At 37.0% G+C, this 19,999-nt stretch overlaps 2 protein-coding genes across 5 annotated transcripts; one reads left to right on the top strand and one right to left on the bottom strand.

Annotated features, from left to right (window-relative positions):
• LOC6577486 lies at positions 1–8,606 on the bottom strand. Of its 4 annotated transcripts, none has more exons than XM_015165698.3 (4): positions 7,860–8,606; positions 2,316–2,926; positions 1,964–2,260; positions 1–1,185 (listed from the first exon to the last, which is right to left on the bottom strand). In XM_015165698.3, the coding sequence occupies exons 2-4, from the start codon at positions 2,806–2,808 to the stop codon at positions 152–154; spliced, it is 1,824 nt and encodes a 607-aa protein (XP_015021184.1). In that variant the 5' UTR covers positions 2,809–2,926; positions 7,860–8,606; the 3' UTR covers positions 1–151. The 4 variants fall into 4 exon arrangements, with proteins under 4 accessions (XP_015021184.1, XP_015021183.1, XP_015021185.1 ...); XM_015165697.3 differs by lacking the exon at positions 7,860–8,606 and adding an exon at positions 3,322–3,455; XM_015165699.3 differs by lacking the exon at positions 7,860–8,606 and adding an exon at positions 2,997–3,278.
• Positions 8,607–8,975: 369 nt separating this feature from the next.
• LOC6577485 (protein MON2 homolog) lies at positions 8,976–15,816 on the top strand. The gene is made up of 12 exons (XM_002003416.4): positions 8,976–9,312; positions 9,608–9,739; positions 9,800–10,363; positions 10,426–11,024; positions 11,087–11,517; positions 11,593–12,308; positions 12,369–12,707; positions 12,766–13,410; positions 13,468–13,649; positions 13,709–14,818; positions 14,889–14,971; positions 15,033–15,816. Exons 1-12 carry the CDS (start codon positions 9,187–9,189, stop codon positions 15,209–15,211), a joined length of 5,106 nt encoding a protein of 1,701 aa, XP_002003452.1. The 5' UTR covers positions 8,976–9,186; the 3' UTR covers positions 15,212–15,816.
• The last annotated feature ends 4,183 nt before the right edge of the window (positions 15,817–19,999 follow it).

The following is a 19,999-nucleotide window of genomic DNA, read 5'->3' as shown; positions in this document are numbered from 1 at the left end:
TACACTTAAAACCGTATGCATTTAACACGAGTATATATAAGATATAGATACATATCTCTAATTCTTAATATACTAAGATATTTACTATTTGCTGCCACTAGCTGCCTTTTTTTCGCTTTAAACATTAAATTCACAGCTTAACCCTAAAATACTATTTACATTTTGTGGCCTGGTCCAGCAGCTTCTTCCACAGATCGAATTGTTCATTCGATTTTATCATATGGACGCTAATTGCATTTCTTATATTGCATGGATTAAACGATATACGACGATTGACAAACTCAGTCACATGTATACGCTCAATGCCCAAACTCTGTGCCACAATTCCTGTAGTGAAGACGTCCTCCAGTTTCAGATAGACGGTCTTCAAAGATCTAACATATAGATCGTGAACTATTGACCCTGTCATTACGTACGCAGGTCCCGTTGTAAACGATGGAAATACAGACGCAGGAAATTGATCAGTCGATACGTAGTACTTTGATTTCTTATTACGTATGGGCTTCCACTTCTTGGCCAAACGGCCGTAGATAGCGCGCTTTTGCTTGTGCTTCTCAAGTTGTGTGAGAAAATTCAGTAGCTTGGGCACATTAATAAACATGTCATCATCTGTTTTCAATATATATTTGGCATTCGAACAATGTTGATCGGTCCATTCCAACGATGAGATTGTCTTTAGCGTTAGATTATTGTACGAATCAATAAAATTTCCACGTATTAGATCCCCATACATATAATTCTCCTGGCTTAAAGCCGCATTCACTGTCTCGTTTGTGCCTCGACCCAAAACAAATGCCAAGCTTATGTCTCTTCTTGTTCCATAATGTCCCCATGTTTGGCGTATGGACATCCGAGCATCTGCATGAGTCTGAGCAGAGGTGATCAGTATAAGTAGACGAGTATTTAATCCATTTGAAGGACATATACGTTCCACATCAATTTCCTCATTTAGATGTCCGCTCTCATAAATTCTCTCTGCTGGAATGCCCTTTGAGGGATCCATGGGACCATTGGATGGTTTGTTGTTGATGGGTTTCGGTTTTGGCTTAACTGTCGGCGCCTTCTTTTTGCTCTCCTCTGCGATCACTTTTACGGGCATTACAGCGTAAGAGCCAACAGGTGCATTGTTATTATCCAGCAAATTTAATTGCACGTCCTCCATCAAACCAGGTTGATTGGTCTTATCTGCAAATAAATGAGGAAAAGTGAGTAATTGCTGGGAAAACCTAATTATATATATATATACAAAAAATATATATATATATTTATATATATTATATAAATTCTATATACTTTATGGAGCATGGGCACGTCATGTGCGCTGTTGTATAATTTGCAAACAAACAAGCCGAACCTTTCTTTGTCTGACCCGCTATTTAGACCCGTTAAGGAAATGCGATACTTCGCACTGTCTGCCAATTAGAATGCAAACAATAGCTAACGTAATGACAGACGTTTCAGCTAATGGGTAGATGTAGTTGTTGCTCAAAGGTGCTTTTGAAGTTATATACGTATATAAGTGCCGTTGCAAATAAGCTTCTGCTAACAGACATTTTGTACTCAAAATAATTATTTTTGTAATTACTTTGCAATCTTTATAGCCTACATTATTTATCTAACTAGATTTAACAATAAGTCTGAGACTTCAAACATAACTAATGGGAGACATTACGGTCTTCACTTTGGACCATAGCTGAGATCTCTCACAAATTTCAATTTTAGCTGCAGGTATCTTAAATAAATACTTTGCAAATTGTTCTTTGTATGAATAGATTGTCATAAATGCTAGACCCAAATATAATCCCTGAGAGATATTTAATTATTATTAAATAGTTTAAACTGACAGGGTATTTAAAGTTCGGCATGACAGAGACATAGATAACTGTTGATATTTTTTGTTCTATGTTGTTTTTAATTTGCACAAAACAAGCCAACATGCCACGCCCAATATTAGTTAACCAACCCGTGCGCTGTTCGCTGGGCGCGGAGGCAACTGCCGATGGAGCTGCTGGTAGTGCTGGAGCTGCAGCCATGTTGATGTTGCTGTTGGGGCTGCTGCTACTATTGGCTGTCATGTTCTTCAAAATCTTATCAGCATTCTCGATGAACTTTTGCAAATTGGATGTGGGTATCATCAGAACCTCAATGTCTGAAGGCGATTGCTGCTGTTGAAGTTGCTGTTGTTGCTGGCCAACAGCAACCGCTGCTGTTTGCTTAGCTTCGCTATTGTTATTGTTGTTGCTGTTAGTGTTGATGTTGCCTGCAATATTGTTTTTAGTTAGCAATGGCCAATGACAATTAGTGCATCTACTCACCTGTAATTGCATCAATATTTTGCACATATTGTGGCTCTTCGAGCAGCTCATCGCCTTGTTCGCTGCCAATTGCCATGGGACTAGCGCCAGCTGCACCTCCATCCAGCAGAGCGTCTTCATCTATGGTGGGCAAACGATGTTGGGGTTTCTTATGCTGTTGTTGTTCCGGTTGCTTTGCTTTGTTATTGTTGTTGTTGTTGTTGATACTGTTGCTGATACTGGATTCCTCTGCGGGCGCTAAACCGAATTCACCTGTATTATTCGGCGCCGCCATCAACGGTTGCTGCTGCTGTTGCTGTTGCTGTTGCGGTTGATGTCCACCTGCTGTCAGCTGTTGCGGCGTCGGCGGCGGCGCTGCTGCATGCATATGCGTCGGCGTCAGCGTCGCAGTCGTTGAGTATGATGCATAGATGAATATTGTGAGTATGACGACAATCAGAACCAGGAGAAAGCGCAAAATGCGCGTATTGTGTATGTTGCCAACAGCAGCCATCTCGAATCTTCTAGTTGTAAAATCTCAAATGTTAAGATGAAGTATTGTTCTTATAGCTATTAGTTTCTAGATTTATTATACGCGCTTTGCTTAGTACGGCCCAACGAACGTGAAGCGACTGCAACGAAAGATAAACAAGAATACTTAGTTCACAAAAGGAAATTGTAAACATACACGCGCGTACATACATATACATACATGTGTATGTGTATACATATGTCGTTTTTAAAAGGCAACTTCATTATTTTGCGTGGCTGTGTGCGTGTGTCAAGTGTTCGACGGAAATAAACAATGAAAGCGCGCCTAAGAATTCAACTTATTGAGTCAAAAACAACGTTTTAATAACATTTTGCATTCTTCTTCTGTTCTTGTAATTATCGAGTTGTGTGATATTTATCTTATCTTTTCTGCTTAGACGAACGAATTTTGTACGAGCATACAATTGACAATTCGATAAGTATTAATAGTGATGAGCTTTTGCTTTATGCATATGTATATCGTTAACTGAGTTACCTCAAGCCTTTGTGAACCGGTTCGGTTGGATTCGGTTCGGTTCAGTCATTTTGTAAAAATTTGAACTTTGACTGCATTGGTTTAGTTCGAACCGATAAATAAGTTAATACAATTGTCGAATTACTTTCAGTAGTGATTTTGCTATTGGTTCGCTAATCTAATCATAATATACCACCTGCTTAAATCGCTATCTTTTATTGCTAAAAATGTGTGCTTAAGCTCCATCAAATATAATTCCATGAATTCAACGATTAAAGTATAAAACGAAATTTTTTTGATTTTGACTGGTAAAGCTTTGTTAAGAACGACTATTTAATATATATATATATTTTTGTTTAGCAATTTCTCCTACTTATAGATTTTGTTTTTGTTAAACTAACAATCTTTTTGGTTGTCAAAGGGAAATGAACATTTGGTTTATCGTCAAGATTTTTTTCTGCTTAAAATGTTAATTGGCCGCAGATTAGGAAAACTAAAAAAATCGCTTTAATTAGTTTACTTATCGAGCACTTACAAAAACTCATTACTTTCAAACATTAACGTTAGAAACTTCCATCAAAATTTTTGCTTTATCTTCTTTTTTTTTTACTGATAGAAATTTTGTTGTTTTTTTTTTTTTTTTTTTTTTAATAAGTATACAAAACACGTTTACTGACGCAGGCAGAGCAAATTATTTTACTTTAACATTAAAATTGCTGAAGATGAAGTTTTTAGCTGCTGCGTTACTGCCCTCATGCTAATGAGGAGGACAAATGTTGCAAATGCGCATAAATAGCAACCGCATCAGTGTTGGAAGTTTAGCTTGATTCCCGACAAATTTGGCTACAGCCTTATTTTCAACGAAGAGTAAGAAACAGTTATTTCCTCACCAACAAATTGAATATTGACTTAATATACTTAAGTGAAACGTACTTAAAAGCCAACTTAACCTAGCCTATACAAACATAAAATTCTGTTCACAAAAAAAAACCTGCTTTTTTCTTGCTATTCAAGAGCTGCCAACACTGGCCAGTCAGCATCCACATTTGTTGCTACGCCGCGCTGTTTTGCATGCGCAGAGAGATAATAAAGTTAACTTTTTCAAAAAAGCTAAACAATTCTTGACCCATTTCGAATTCAGAAGTTGAAGCTGAAGCGATTTCGTCGATTGTTATTGTAGATACACATACACACACAAACACACTTGACTTGCCTTGAACCAGATACTTCAGATTAGAAATCAGGTATCTGAAAGCTGCCGTAATTTAAGCCAAAACATTTTTAATCAGTCTATTGTCAAATGCGAATTTCCTGGCTTATCGCTAGAGATTATAGATTTCAGTTGCGTTTACAAGCTTTTCTGTTAGCTGGAATGTGACTTTATCGCATATATTATATACATATATACTATTTATATTTATAAATATTTATATGCGCCATTAGCAAACTTGTTTAATATAAAGGGCTTTCAAATGTTAATAATAGGTGTGACTTATTTTTAGAATTATTTCCTCCGCTGACCTCCATTAAAATAATAACGAACCTGTTTAACGACACACGTCAAAGCCTAAATGACCGAAAGTTTAGTTTTTTATTTATAACAATCGATACACAATCACACAGTGGATCTTAAGGAAATAGGATATATTTTAGAACGTATTGACATATTTTTTTAAAATTTTAATTAACTTTCCAAATATTTGCAAAGTGTAATCACTCCATTATAAATAAAATATAAAATAGTTCTGTTTAAATACTGATTAATTTTTCTGTTTGTAATGCGTTTTGCTTTCTATTATCTCGAAATTCAATTGGTGTTAATTGCTTGGCCTCTGCCTTAAAAAGTGAAATGCTCTAACTGACTTATCAGTAATATATATAGATATAGATAATTGGTCAGTGTCTGGGCGTCTTTATCTAATCGAATACCAAAGAATAAATAAAGAACTCATTAAAAGCAAGTCAAGCACCTGAACATATCTCTCTGATTCGGTGTTCTTTACCCTCTAATCACAAGCTAACTAGTAGATAATGCAACTGAATTATTATGCAAAATATTCGACTTTTTTAAACATTTCTAATCTAGCTGGGAAATTTTTCTAATTACTGATAATAATTCGATTTTTGTAAATAAATTTTCCATTATGAAATTTGGCAATCAGGCAACCAATCATCAATCACACAACACTTAGGTATTCAGTAACTAATTTAGTAATTTTTGACATTAAATTTTGAAAAGAGAAAACAGGTCTCTCCGTGAAATTTTTCGATACAAACTGATATGCTTTAAAATATGCCAGTGGGCGAACTATATGAGTTATCATCGTCATACTGGCTCAATTTAGCTTATAAAGTGTCTAGAAGCTACCAATAATGACATATCAAATTGTCAAGTGAATTTAGCTCATAGTGTCTAGAAGCTACCAATAATGATATATCAAATTGTCAAACAGACAAATATACCTAATCTACCCACTTTTCACATTGTGAAGATGAGAAAACCCCGTTTTATGATTAGACACAACTTATATAGATGATTCAATATACAGTTGTTATTAGTCTACGTACAAGACAGCTAAGAAAACATATGTATTTCAGTTGTCAGTGCGATATTTTTGTTTCTTTGTTTTAAGATTGTTTATGGTGTTTTCTTTGACGCACTCTCTGCCATTTAGCCGCTTATCAAAGAAGAGCAAATGAAAATCTCAAGACGAGTTCTAAACTGAAACGTAAATCCCTATGCAAACAGTTTCCATGACAAAACTAATAATCAGCATTATATTGGAGACCGCAGAGTGACGCGCACAAATTCTGACATTTAAAAAGCGAAAGTGATGCATACTATATATATAATATATTATATTATACATTATAATTATTAGATTAGACTGCTGATATTTCATCTCGCATGATGAGTCATCTGCGCTGATAAGAGCTTTATTTAGGCACCTGCCTGCCTGCAGGGCACACAGAATGCTAATCAATAGAATACTTCCGGTCTGCCCGACATGCTGTGCCCTAACATAATCAACGGACCATACCAATTAGCTCTCGTCTTATCAGTTGACTACACTCGTAGTACAGAGAACAATGTAGAATGAAATTATATTGTTAAGCTACTACAAATACAGTATACATACATACAAACATATAATTTTGTATATTATTCAGCAGAATTATGTAGTCGAAATTTATATTTAATTCTATTCAAACTAAGCTGATTCGCCTCCAGTAACTTTGGTTGGCAGAGGTCGTGCTTTCGAATTAGTTCGCATGGCAATTACCAACATTTAATGTATAGACTCTAATTAAATTCACTATATAAAGATAGAAAACCTCCAAAACGTGTTTTTTTTTTTTTTCATATACATACATATATATGTATATATAATTAAAAAATGTTTTGAGTGTATAGCTTTTGAAATGAGCTCTGGAACAGTGTCGAATTGCGATAGATATGTTAAAATTTACAATTATTATTTAACGCGCTGATAAGTTATAACAATTGTAAAAATATATTACATCATATGAATATAAATACATACATATACATAAATATTTATATATACATACATATATGTATAAAGATGTAGGTGTAGCTAGCACAGCATTGCTTTTGCTTCTCTTCTTGAAATTGTACAAAAACTATGGACCCTGATAAGTACATTGAACCGCAGATAATCGACGGTTATACTGACAAAACGGGTTTCCTACTAAACTAAGGAAAACTACAAAAAAATAGGAGAAAAAAAATCTTCGGTTGGACCATGTTGCTATCAATCACAGTCGCATCAAAAATGCCAAAAAGAAGGCGTTGACCAGCTTTAGCTGTGGATATTACATATATATTTATAAAAATATATGTATTGTATATAACTGATCAGCTAGCTCTATGCAAAGCATTTCCGTCTAGCTGAATCAAACCTTTGCTCCCAATATTGAATAATTTGGCAATACAAAAAGTGAATAAAATGCGAACAACAAAAAACACTATTACTCAATCTTTCAATAGACAAAACAGAAAGAAAAATACAACATTATGCTTATGTTAATAAATTAAACAATCAACTAAGTGAGAAGTGTTGTAGACAAGGCTGATCGACTAGTAGATACCGTGCAAAACATTAATCTCTATGCTTTTAAACTAAGACTTAGTAGAATAAATTTAAGCTATGTACAAGTTTTAGTTATATATGATTCAAGTCCCTAAATCGTTATTCATCGAAATAATAAACTTACTTCGTTTAAGGTTTTCCCGAAACTTTAACATAGATAGAAACAGCTTAATCAAGTGAGCTTGAAGTATTGATATACACATACATATGTACACCTATCGATATCTTCCTCTCTCAGTCACCGACACACTTACCCAACTTCATTATACCCCCACAAAAATATTTTGCAATAGTTACAGAGTATGAAATGTATAAAAAAAAACCGCGCAGTCACCGCTTGGCCCATTGCATTATCACTGGCCCTCATCCATATACCCACCATCTCCCTTCCCTTTCTTCATCTCCCTCGCTCACTCTTTGTATCTCTCGCACACACTTACTTACCTGCAGCAGCTTAGTCGCTACGCCAACGTCAACGTCAACTTTGGCGAGTAAATTTGTTAATTGAAGCAGCGACTGAGACAGCGCCGTCAGCGTTAACGTCAACGGCAGCGTTAGCCAGAAGACAGCGACAAAGTCGTCGGCGCTGGGTCTGTGGCTATGGCTATTGTTGGACCAGGGTCAAGCATAATTACTAGATGGCCTGTTCTCTTCCTTTTTTTTTATCAGCTATTTTTAGTGTTTGCTCATAATTAATTAACGTTTTCTTGACAATGCACATACATATACATAAAACAAGAATTATGACAATAATTTGTTGCGTTGAATCTCCTTGGCAGCCTCTACCCGAGTATTTGTTTTGACAAAATTTATTGTCAGTTGGCTTTCAAGCTGTTTCATTAGTCATTCAGGCCAGGCACTACAGCAACAACAAAAGCACAGTCTAAGCGTTTATTTCTGTGTATGCAAAGGTTTCGCGAGTTTTTCTGCTGGTTTTTATTTTAGTTACTGCTTCGTTTTTGACTATTTTCTGTTGTTTTTACATGGATTATGACACTTTTGTTGGTTTATGCACTTTATGGCGAGCACGTATACAATCAAATGCCTTTAGAATTTAGGGTTTTAATCTCATTAAAGTGAATCTCAAATACAGTTTTTTTGTTTACTCCGCGACGTCGCCAACGGGTGCTGCGAGTCGGCCGTGCTCGTCCGCTGGTCGTGCTGCTGTGCTTCTTCTTGCCTTTTCTACTAATGATTGTAATCACCCTGTTACGAATAACAGCTTGCATAACAGGAATGTGTTAATCTGTTAAACTGTTGTCAGACTGTTAATAACAGTAACATCTTACTACTAATTTAAATTATTTCTTATATTAAAAAATACCCAGTATTGTTGCAATTAGCTTACCGAACTATTTTATATTATAAAACTTTACTTATTACTGAAGAAAAAATATATTGTATTTTGGCCAAATACTACTTACAACTTAAAATATATATAAATATAAATCCTATTGCAAATAAGACAACAGCTGCTCAACGGTTTACATGTCCGAACACTAGCGCCATTGCACTTATCGATAAACTGTGTACGTCAGCTGCAGCTGTCAGTAACGATTCACAAAAATTTTTCAACACCCGACGTTGTTATTGTGCTCGCTTGCGTACAATTGTTTGGTTCATATATAAGCGTAAAGTGAGATTAGGCGGATGTGTTTTTAGCGTTATTGTTGTAATTAAATGTTGAACACATATAATGCGCTAAGTGTCGCGTTTATACAAAAAGCACACAACAGCAGTTGAAACGGAACAAAAAAAGTCGTGTGTAACTATGTCATTTGTGGGCGGCGGGGTGGTGGGCGGTGGCACCGATGTGCATAAATTTGTTGAGGCCCTACAGGCAGACTTCAAGACGCTCTCACTTGAAACCAAGAAGAAGTACCCGCAAATAAAAGAGGTAAGTGGCTCGGCTTAGCCCAGGGTCAGCTGCTGTTGCCTCCTGCTTAAATCCGCTGACGTGTGCATCATAACGTAAATTTGTCATACGGTGGTTGTTTTGTGGGCTGCAAGGAGTCTTAAAGAGGGAGGGGTTGATGGGTGCGTCTCCTCTCTGCACCTGTGTGTGTACGACGCAATTATGAAATTGCTATCAGGCCAACCGGTCAGCAATAAAAAGAAATTAAATTGATTTTTTTTATGACAATTGCGTTAATTGATTTGTCAATGGTCATTAAGTTACGTTTTTCTTGCAGGCATGCGAGGAGGCAATCTCCAAATTATGCACCGCCGGCAGCAGCCAACAAAATTCTGTTTACTACACCGTCAATCAGATACTCTATCCGCTCGTGCAAGGCTGCGAAACAAAAGACTTGAAAATTATCAAGGTGAGTCATTCATTATCGTTGCATAGTTCCGCCACTGTTACCTGTTTTGTTTGTTTATAGTTCTGCCTGGGCATGATGCAACGTCTGATTACACAGCAGGTAGTCGATCAGAAGGGCGCTTTGTATATCACAAATGCATTGTGGACACTGATGGAGCACAACATAGAGGAAGTGAAGGTGCTGCAAACGGTGACGTTGCTACTGACAACCAATCTGGTGGTACATGGCGACACGCTGGCCAAGGCTCTGGTCTTGTGTTTTCGCTTGCACTATACCAAGAATCCAACGATTGTGAATACGGCAGGTGCAACCATACGGCAGCTAGTCTCATTGGTCTTTGAGCGCGTTTATTTGGAGAAAGATTCAGTGCACAGTCTGCAGCCACAACAGCAACAGCAACCACCGCAGCAATCTGGCTCGAATAGTCCCGACACCGACGCCAATAACAGTACCCAGGATGGGCAAACTTTTGCAATGGATGCATTTCATCTGTTCCAGGATCTGGTGCAGCTGGTCAATGCGGAGCAACCCTTCTGGCTGCTGGGCATGACAGAAATGACGCGAACCTTTGGACTCGAGCTGCTAGAAGCAGTCCTAAGCAACTTTAGCGCTGTATTTCATGAGGTTAGCTGAACTTTAGGATAATTATATATGCACAATATAAATACATCTCTTTTCCTTTGCAGAATCAAGAGTTTCGCTTGCTCTTGAAGGAACGGGTGTGTGCTTTGGTCATTAAACTGTTCTCGCCCAATGTCAAGCATCGCCAATTGCCAGCGCCGAGCAATGGCACAGCGGCTGTGCCCGTGGACAAGCCACTGTTTCCCATAAGCATGCGTTTGCTTCGCTTGGTGGCCATATTGATACAGAAGTATCATACAATATTAGTTACCGAGTGCGAGATCTTTTTGTCGCTGATCATTAAATTCTTGGATCCCGACAAGCCGCATTGGCAGCGTGCATTAGCTCTGGAGGTGATTCACAAGCTGGTAACACGATCCACGTTGATTGCTTTCTTCTGCAAATCGTATGATTTGAAGAATCACGCAACGCATATTGTACACGACATGATTGCCGCTATGGGTAGCTATGTGCGTTACTCACTGATCAATGCATCAGCAGTGCTGAGCAATGGTGGACAACAGGCAATTGGAGCGTCCGGACAGCAGCCAAGTACATTGGCGGCATTGTCTAGTGGAGGGAACAATCAGTGCGGTTTTATGTTCCGCGGCGCCTATCTGCCTTTGGTCGCCAGCTTTGCGCCCGGCTTACCAAAGGCTGTCTAGTAAGCACCAGCAGCAGCAACAGTCTTATCTACTGTATATTAATAATTATGTTATGTTTTAGTTTGGAAATGTTGGACAAACTGGATGCGCCCAACATACCCGATAGCTATGGCATTTCTGTGGCCTATGCCATTCTGTTGGATATAACCCGTTCCATTGGCGGAGTTATTCAGCGCACACCGGAATTGCATCCCACACACAATATGGCCATTATTACTGACGAGGAGTATAAGCCGTTGTGTTTACAATTGATAAATTCCAGCTGGTCTGGACTGCTAAGCGCATTCATTCCGCTGGTGGAAACGTCAATCGATGAGGGCACCACCGAGAATATTTTGAAAGCCATGCAGAACTATGCGGCGCTTTGTGGCATGTTGCAGCAGCTTCAGCCACGCGATGCTTTTATAATGGCCATGTGTCGCGCCTCCTTTCCGCCACACTATGCCGTATCCATATTTGCCAATAGCGCACAGCCAGACGTTGACCTAAGATGTAAGCATTATAAATTTATATTTAGTTATATATTTAATAATATTTTATAATAATATTTTCATTGTAAATTGACAGGCCACACGCGCAGCGGCAGTCAGGATCTGAGCAGTCAATTTATTAACAGCTGCAACGCTGATAGCGGCGACTTTCGACCACAGATTGTGGCAGTTGGCACTCCGTTGCCCAGCGCCTCGTTGCCGCACAGTGTGATGCAGGCTCCAGTAATGTTGACCAACAAGAATCTGCAATGCATGCGAGCGATTCTTTTGCTGGCACACAACAATGGCAGTATTTTGGGCACGTCGTGGCACATTGTGCTGCAGACGCTGCAGCATTTGGTATGGATATTGGGCTTGAAGCCCTCGACGGGCGGCAGCTTGCAGGCAATGCCCAAGCCCGCCGTGGAAGCCAACGTGGGCATACAGACGGCCGTAATGGCTGATTTGCCTGTGCTGTCGCAAATGATTGGGCAACTGTTCGAATCGAGTCAGTGTCTAGATGATGTCGCCCTGCATCATCTAATTGATGCACTGTGCAAACTCTCCCACGAGGCCATGGAGCTGGCCTATGCCAATCGTGAGCCGTCGCTCTTTGCTGTCGCCAAACTGATGGAAACCGGACTGGTAAATATGCCACGCATCGAGGTGCTCTGGCGACCGCTTACCAATCACCTGCTCGAGGTTTGCCAGCATCGGCATATACGCATGCGCGAATGGGGCGTTGAGGCTATAACTTATCTGGTTAAATCAGCGCTGCAATTCAAGCACAAACAGCCTCTCAAAGAGAACTTGGTAGGTGGAATTACTATAGCCCAGATAATTATATATTAAGTTATATTCCTGCACTCATAGGAATTGCAAACCATGTTGCTAAGTCCACTCTCTGAGCTGTCCACTGTTATGCATGCGGATGTACGTCAGCGCCAATTGGATTGTGTGCTCCAGATTCTGAATACAGCTGGAGAGATATTATCGTTTGGCTGGCCTGCTATAATCGAGATAATTGGCGCTGTTAATGATCACCACGGAGAGCCGCTGATACGCACTGCCTTTCAATGCCTGCAGCTGGTCATTACCGACTTTCTTACGGTCATGCCCTGGCGTTGTCTGCCCCTATGCATCAGCACAGCAGCGAAATTTGGTTCCCAGACACAGGAGCTAAATATTTCATTGACAGCCATTGGACTCATGGTAAGGGATTGCGATCCTAGTTACTGGATTAATTATTGATTTGCTGTTGCTTTTGCAGTGGAATATCTCCGACTTTTTCAATCAAAACCAGGATAAACTGATGTCCACACAGCTTGAGGATGTGGCCATACTGCCCGACTTTCCAGGCACTTTGAAAATGCCACAGTTTGACAAACTGTGGATGTGCCTGTACGCCAAGCTGGGCGAGCTGTGCGTGGATTTGCGGCCAGCGGTGCGCAAGTCAGCGGGGCAAACGCTCTTCTCCACAATTGCAGCGCATGGCACTCTGCTTAACCCACCCACCTGGCAGGCTTTGGTGTGGCAAGTGCTCTTCCCATTGCTGGACAACGTGCGTGCACTGAGCAGTTCGGCCAGTAACGAGAAGGTGGATGCCAGTGGCAATATACTGATACACCATTCGCGTAACACGGCCCAAAAGCAGTGGGCCGAAACGCAGGTGTTAACCCTGTCTGGCGTTTGTCGAGTGTTCAACACCAAGCGTGAGCTGCTTCAAGTGCTGGGGGATTTCGAACGTGCTTGGTCGCTTATACTGGAGTTCATTCAAAATGCGGCGTTGAGCAAGAATGGTGAAGTTTCTCTGGCGGCACTCAAGTCGTTGCAGGAGATTATGTACCATAACAGCACGGACCGAGGCCTCAAGGAGGGCCAGTCAGCACAGCAGCAGGATGAAGAGATCTGGAATGTACGTCGGTCTGCAGGATAAAGCTATAACCTACTTATTTATGTATATACTTAACAGATTGCCTGGAACATATGGCTAAGCATTGGCATGGAGAGCACCAAAATGTCAGCGACTTCGAGATATCTGCCCGGCGTGGGTGGCAGCGGCGATAGCCAGGAAGACTTTTACATCCCAAGCCAGGCATTCCTCACGGCTCTTATACAGATCTTTCCCGCTATTTTTCAGCACATTCAAAGCAGGTGAGTTAAATGGATTACGTACTAATTCAAAGACTTACCTCATTTGTTACTAACTTTAGATTCAGCGCATCGGACTTTGACAAGTTCTGTACTGTGCTGACCAATGCTGTCTGCATACCCGTCCAAACGGATGCCGTTCCTTACATCATGTCCACTGTGTCGGATACTTTGCTGACCCCGCTGCATGATGGCATACTGGAGTGCATGGAGCTGATACAAAAGGAGGCCATTAGGCAGGATGTTGAGTCTGACTCGAGCATACGCCAATTGATACCCGCCATCTTTCGTCAGCTGCTGATCTTCAGCAAATTCGCCTGTGCACCGCCCACATTCCAGCAGAATGTGGAGCACAGTAAATATGGCAAATCGGCCAGTCTTTATGCGAATAATGCCTCTGTCGAGGTGGTCAGCATGAATTATATACCGTTTGGCGAAAAATCCATTAGCATTTGTGTGAAGCTATACCAAAGTACGGCCACTGAGGAGTCGGTGGTGCAGGAGCAGATATTGCATGACATTGTCAAGGCGCTGCGCACTCCGCTGGCCATGAAGTACAAGTGTCTTTCCTCGAGTACCTGGAAGCTGGCCATATCCAGCTTGATAAGCGTATTGCACACTGGCTTAAAAGTGGCGCGCGCTAAGCCGCAACATTTTGCCAGCCTGTGGGACGATTTGGCCGATACACTTGACAAATTTCTATTTCCGGTCAGTGTGTGCACCATCGAGGATCGCGGTCTCGAGGAGATCGTGCTCGATGAGACCATAGATTGTCAAGTGATTGAGCTGCTGCGCGATGAGGTGTTGCCCTTTGCACACGAGATGCCGCATCAGTTCATAATGCAAATTGTGGTCTTGTTGAACAAAGGCTCTATTCACTCAGCTTCGGATAGCAATATTTGCTACGAGTCGGACTGGAAGCTGCGCGAAATCTTTGCCAAAACCTGTTTCGAGACGTTGCTGCAATTTTCGCTGCTGGAGGATCAGACTACGGCTACAGCATGCAACAATAATCGTCTGAATGCCAATTTATTGAGCACTGGTGCCCCAGGAACGGTTAATAAGGACTTTGCCGGGCGACTGGCTGTGACGGCGCTGCTTCATCGTTTTCAAGAGGTGCTCAAGCGCTTTAATGACGATGAACGCCAAAGTGGAAAGTGCCCACTGCCCAGGTAAATTTGAGATCAGATAAACTTGTACTCTTGATTGATAATCTTTTCCTTTCTTTTTCTTTTTCTTCAGATTTCGCCTTTCGGAAATTTCCTTTGTGCTAAAAGCTATTGCAACACTTGTCGTATCCATGAAGAAAGCGCCAGCATCCAAAGGTATGTGCCATAAATTACTGTAACTTAAATGTATATAAGCTTCAGCTATCATTACATTCAGTTAATAAGCCCGCCTGGGATTTACTAATCGGCCTGTATCCCTATTTGGTGGACTGCACCACAACCACATCGCCCGAGGTATCCCGTTCCCTGCGAGAGGCTTTGCTGCAATACACGGATCTGCTGCAGGCGCCAAGTTACGTGAAGGACAATGCGAATCAATCGAATGGACAGCCATGAAGCAGAATGAATTGAAGAGAATCGTTTTTAGTTTAGGTCAATGTCCTTTTGAATATATTAATATATTGCATGATTATATTTTACATTATATTATATATATTTATTTTAACTGTGCATAATTTAAAACACAAAAAGATGTTATATTTGGTATATATGCTTATACGACCACTTTCCATACCTAAGTCCTTATAAATTTCTAAAAGTATTGTAGTCGGAATTAAGTATATTATATTATTATATTATCTGCAAACTGTTCGCAGTGAAAAGCTGTCAAGAGCTTAGCAGCTTGATAGCATAAGATGCCCCTAAAAATGGGTTGGCCAACCAATGCAGCAACCTTATCTCGCAGCAAAAAAGCAAATATTTCTTTAGTACCTTGGTAAGACGCTGTTTGATATGATATGATATGATATGACATACATATGACACATATACTTATATTATTTGGTAACTAAACATTGAGCTATGCGAGTAGCGAAATTTTTAAAAGAAAACCTACCAAGAAATACAAATAGACTTGCGTGTTATCTGAATCAAATATTAACACTTAATCAGCAACAACTTTGTAGAGACGTTTTTAAATAAAGCAACAATTATTATTATTATATAATCGTATTTTTCATTATAAATTTCTTTTCACAACACTTCCAGCAACTGTAATATATCAAAACCATGAAACCCACAATAAAATATGGCCCACTGACGACATATGGAAAAAATGTTTACTGAGAAATCTTACGAATTACTTTTTTACTTAAAATTGGAAAAAAAAAACTGTAAAATTACGTCACTTAAAAAAACGAGTTTTAAATTCTACTAACCATTGCTCTACGGCTATAAACGCTCATTCAATTGAGCTCAGATCTATAAAACGTGTCTCTGGTTTCCGTGTTTTTTTTTAACTATGCATATAATTAAATCAACCGAAAAAATTATACAATAAACATTTCGTACTGATTTGTTTGCTCCTATGGCCTTACATTTAATATTCAATCATCCCAGTGTTGAGAAGGTAAAAAAAATTAGATTCGAATTTTAATAACGTATACTGCTTACCTCTTGAGCTGTAAAGTGCTTGGGAAACATTTGTCGAGTGCAAAAGATTTTAATCTAAATAAAATTTTTATTTTTATTTGTTTTGTTTTCATTTTAATCGGTATAATAAGTATAATAACATTTTTGTTGTTCTTGTTTCTTTCTTTTTTTTTTTTCAATTATTATTATTTTATCTGTTAATATTAATTATTTTTTATATAGTTTTTCCATTGTTTTTGTTTTTGTTTTAATATTAGAATTAGGCAATCGAGTTAATACTACCTTCGTTTTAAATATTATGCAACGAATTGGGTTTTTGTTTTTAATTTTTTAATTATGAATTTTTTAAATGTATATTTAATAAACTCATTTCCGTTCTGGCTTGTATTTTATATTTTTAATTTATTTATTTATTTCTTATTTTTCTTTATATTTTGCTGTGCCTTTCAACTCATTTGGTTTTGTTTCTTTTTTTAGTTTCTAATTTTTTTTTTTTTTTTTTTAGATTTAAGTTTTTATGCCGTGGGCGCTAAATGTACAGTTGCCTTGTAAAAATTTACAATTCAAGCGCTTGCTTTTAAAATATTTTGTATTTTATTTATTAGTTAATGTTACAATTACTAATTTAGTTTCTGTTAGCTGAAAGTCGCAATCACCTTAACAAATAGCCGCATATATATATTCTTATATATATATGTATATATATTATTTTTACTTTAATTAACCTTGTTTTCTTATTAATTTAGAGTTATTTTCTGTTTTAATTTTATTTAGTTAATTTATTTATTTATTTATTTTTTTTGTGTTATGGGCAGGTTTACTTAGATATAATACAATTTTTGTTATTATGGGATTGCAATTTGATTACTTAGGTATACATCTTTGCAGATTTTGCTTCTTCTGTTTAAACTTGAATGTGTGTGTGTGTCTGTGTGTATGCGTACAGTTGACAAACATTGGAACAATTTTATGCATACAAAACTTTTTACTGTTTATATACATAAGCGGCATACATTTTTCATGAATTTTGTTTAACAAAATTTTAAGCCTGTTGCTTTGTGTGTATATGTATGTGTAGATATTTATGTATGTATATGTATATTTGTTATATATGTATGTAGATTAGAAAGAGAAGTTTCGTTAGGCGTTTATTTGCTTTTATTTTATTTAGTTTTTTTATGTAGATGAAATCGTAAAACGTTTTTACTTCTTTTATGTTTGTTGGAAAATGTTTTTGATGTAATTTTGTTTGTTTGTTTATTTGTTAGGTTTGTATTAAATTTGGTTTGCAATTTGTTTTAACTCTTTACATTAAATTACTTAGCTAAATAGCCATACAAAATGTCGTGTCGGTTACATATACACTAATATTTTGTATATATATATATATATATATATATTTTTTTTTTTTTTTTTTTTTTTTTTTTAGTTTAATGAACACTTTCTTGGGTTCAATTCAATATTAGTTTAAAAAGTTGTATTTTTTCTTTTTATATTTTTATAGTTTAGAGTTAAAGTTAAATGTTTAAATTTAAGTTTTGCGTTGGTTTTGTTTTGGTTTTTAAAAAGTTGCTCGAAATGAATTTATGTATATATATATATATGTATATATATTTAAGAAGCGCTGTGCCCTGTTGACTTGTGATTTTATATATATATAGAACTATATTGTATTGCTAAAAATCATAGTTCATAGTTCATAGTTGTTGCTGTTGTGATTAGCGTTTAGTTAGTATTTTCTTAGTTGAAGACGCCTGGATTTTCAATATATTTGCTGCCAGCTTAAACCGAACAGCCAAAAATAAATAAATAAAAAAAAACTTTATATATGTATAAACATTTGCCAGATATTCTATAGGCTAGCTATCGTGTGTCTGTATGTGTGTATATATATTTCACTTTTTATGTAGGGGCACTTGATTGAATCAACTCTGCAGCTCTCTCCTTTCATACTTTCTCTCTCGCTCTCTTCGGCTTCCTTTTAAATTGTACAAAAGTTTTTTTCTTTTCTCATTTATTTTTGGCTGACCGTCGGGATTTGATTTGTTTAACAAATAATAATAAATGTCGCTGCTATTATATTTTTGATGTTTTCTTTTTTACCCGTATTTCTAACTGGTTTATAGAGTACTTCATACAAATTGATTATAGACCTATTTATGTTTGTCTGAGAGCAAGCCACACGTTTTTGTTTCGGATTTGCTTCTCTTTCTATATAAATATTTAATTTGTTAATTAACTATTTCTTGGGCATTTAAAGAGTTTTAGGTTCATTGCTGTTCATCTTTGTATTCCTACTGAAACCCTAAGGCATTTTTTGTTTCCTCTAAATTTATATTTTTAATATATATACTAATTTTATGCTACAATTTAAATGAAAAGAGGAAAATGGTATGCAAATCATAATTGATACATACTTGGTTTGTGGAACTCTAACTAGTTCAAAGAATTATTAATTTCATTTTCGGTTTTTCCATTGGAAAAAAGTGTTGCCAATTGGTTATAATAGTGGCACATACAAAACAAGTGCTGCCCATTTCTTTTGGTTGAATCGTGGCTTAGCACAGAATAAATGTTGCCAAATTGTGTGTAGTTTGGTTGTCAGTGTTGGAAAATGTTATCAAAACGTGTGACTTGCCATAGATATTTATCGTGTTTTTTGGAGTCTATAATTGTTGTAACTTATTAAATATTTCATATTTTTAGTATTTTTCATGTATTTTTGTTTGTATTTTGAAACTGAATGAATCGTAGGTGTTGCTTAATTTAAGTAGATTTTCTGCATACTACATCATGAAATATATGTAGTTGTTCCAAATTGTTTTTAACGTGACTTAGAACTAAATTAAAATTATCTTGTTATCATATACATATATACTATATGTATATGTATATACATATATGTTTAGCTTAGCTTAATTTTGGTATATTTTGTATTTATATCTTGTATATGAAGCGCTTAATGCGGGAGCTTTAAAATTGTGTGCCAGTTTTTATAGTTGTTATCGATAACAATCGTAATGTAAATAATCAAAAAAAGAAAGGCATAAAGAAAAATCGTTTTTCAAATATATATTTATATATAGTGAGGATTTATAGGATACACGATTTGTTGTTCGTTTGTTTTTCGTCAGGCTTTGTTCTTTTTCTGTACATAGAAAATTAACATAAATGAAACATACAATACTGTGTATGCACTTTGTTGTATATAAGTGTATATATGTATATATACATATGTATATATGTGTAATTGTTTTTTGTTGTAGTATATATATAGCAATAGTTGACGTTTGTTTCAAAATTGTTGTTCATAGTATGTTCAGTAGTTGTTGTTGTTTAATTTTGTTGTTTGTGGGTTATATTACGTCGGTCATTATAGCAGTAAATAGGTATCGTAGCTGTTCTTCATGTTTTCGTGTCTGTGTATAAAGCAACGTGGGTTCACTTAATCAGTTCAAAAGGTCGTATATGTATGTAGGTCATATACACAATGTATGCAGGTGTATATGGGTGTGTATGTGTGTGTGTATGTATGGGAGGAAATTGTGGTTCAATTAAACTAAAGCAATTTATTTACGATTTTTAATAAACATATTTTGTATACAATATACACTCATATATGTACATATATACTATGTAGATCGGGATTTACATATGTATATATATATACATATATATTTATAAATATAGTCGTTACACAAATAAGCCACAAACTGTACAAAACATCGTACATATGCATATGTACAATAAAAA

Source organism: Drosophila mojavensis, unplaced genomic scaffold, assembly GCF_018153725.1.
Source record: "Drosophila mojavensis isolate 15081-1352.22 unplaced genomic scaffold, ASM1815372v1 contig_36, whole genome shotgun sequence".
Lineage (NCBI taxonomy): Eukaryota > Metazoa > Arthropoda > Insecta > Diptera > Drosophilidae > Drosophila > Drosophila mojavensis.
The sequence above is the reverse complement of the archived record's forward strand: the minus strand, read 5'-3'. Positions and strand labels throughout refer to the sequence as shown.

Bases quoted from the DNA above. Each gene is read 5' to 3' on its own strand.
- LOC6577486 (XM_015165698.3), bottom strand. From the start codon at position 2,808: ATGGCTGCTGTTGGCAACATACACAATACGCGCATTTTGCGCTTTCTC. The intron at 2,261-2,315 runs GTGAGTAGATGC...ACAATATTGCAG, and splicing joins AAATATTGATGCAATTACAG to GCAACATCAACACTAACAGC. The intron at 1,186-1,963 runs GTTGGTTAACTA...ATTTATTTGCAG, and splicing joins GCCCAGCGAACAGCGCACGG to ATAAGACCAATCAACCTGGT.
- LOC6577485 (XM_002003416.4), top strand. From the start codon at position 9,187: ATGTCATTTGTGGGCGGCGGGGTGGTGGGCGGTGGCACCGATGTGCAT. The intron at 9,740-9,799 runs GTGAGTCATTCA...GTTTGTTTATAG, and splicing joins AAGACTTGAAAATTATCAAG to TTCTGCCTGGGCATGATGCA. The intron at 12,309-12,368 runs GTAGGTGGAATT...CTGCACTCATAG, and splicing joins AGCCTCTCAAAGAGAACTTG to GAATTGCAAACCATGTTGCT.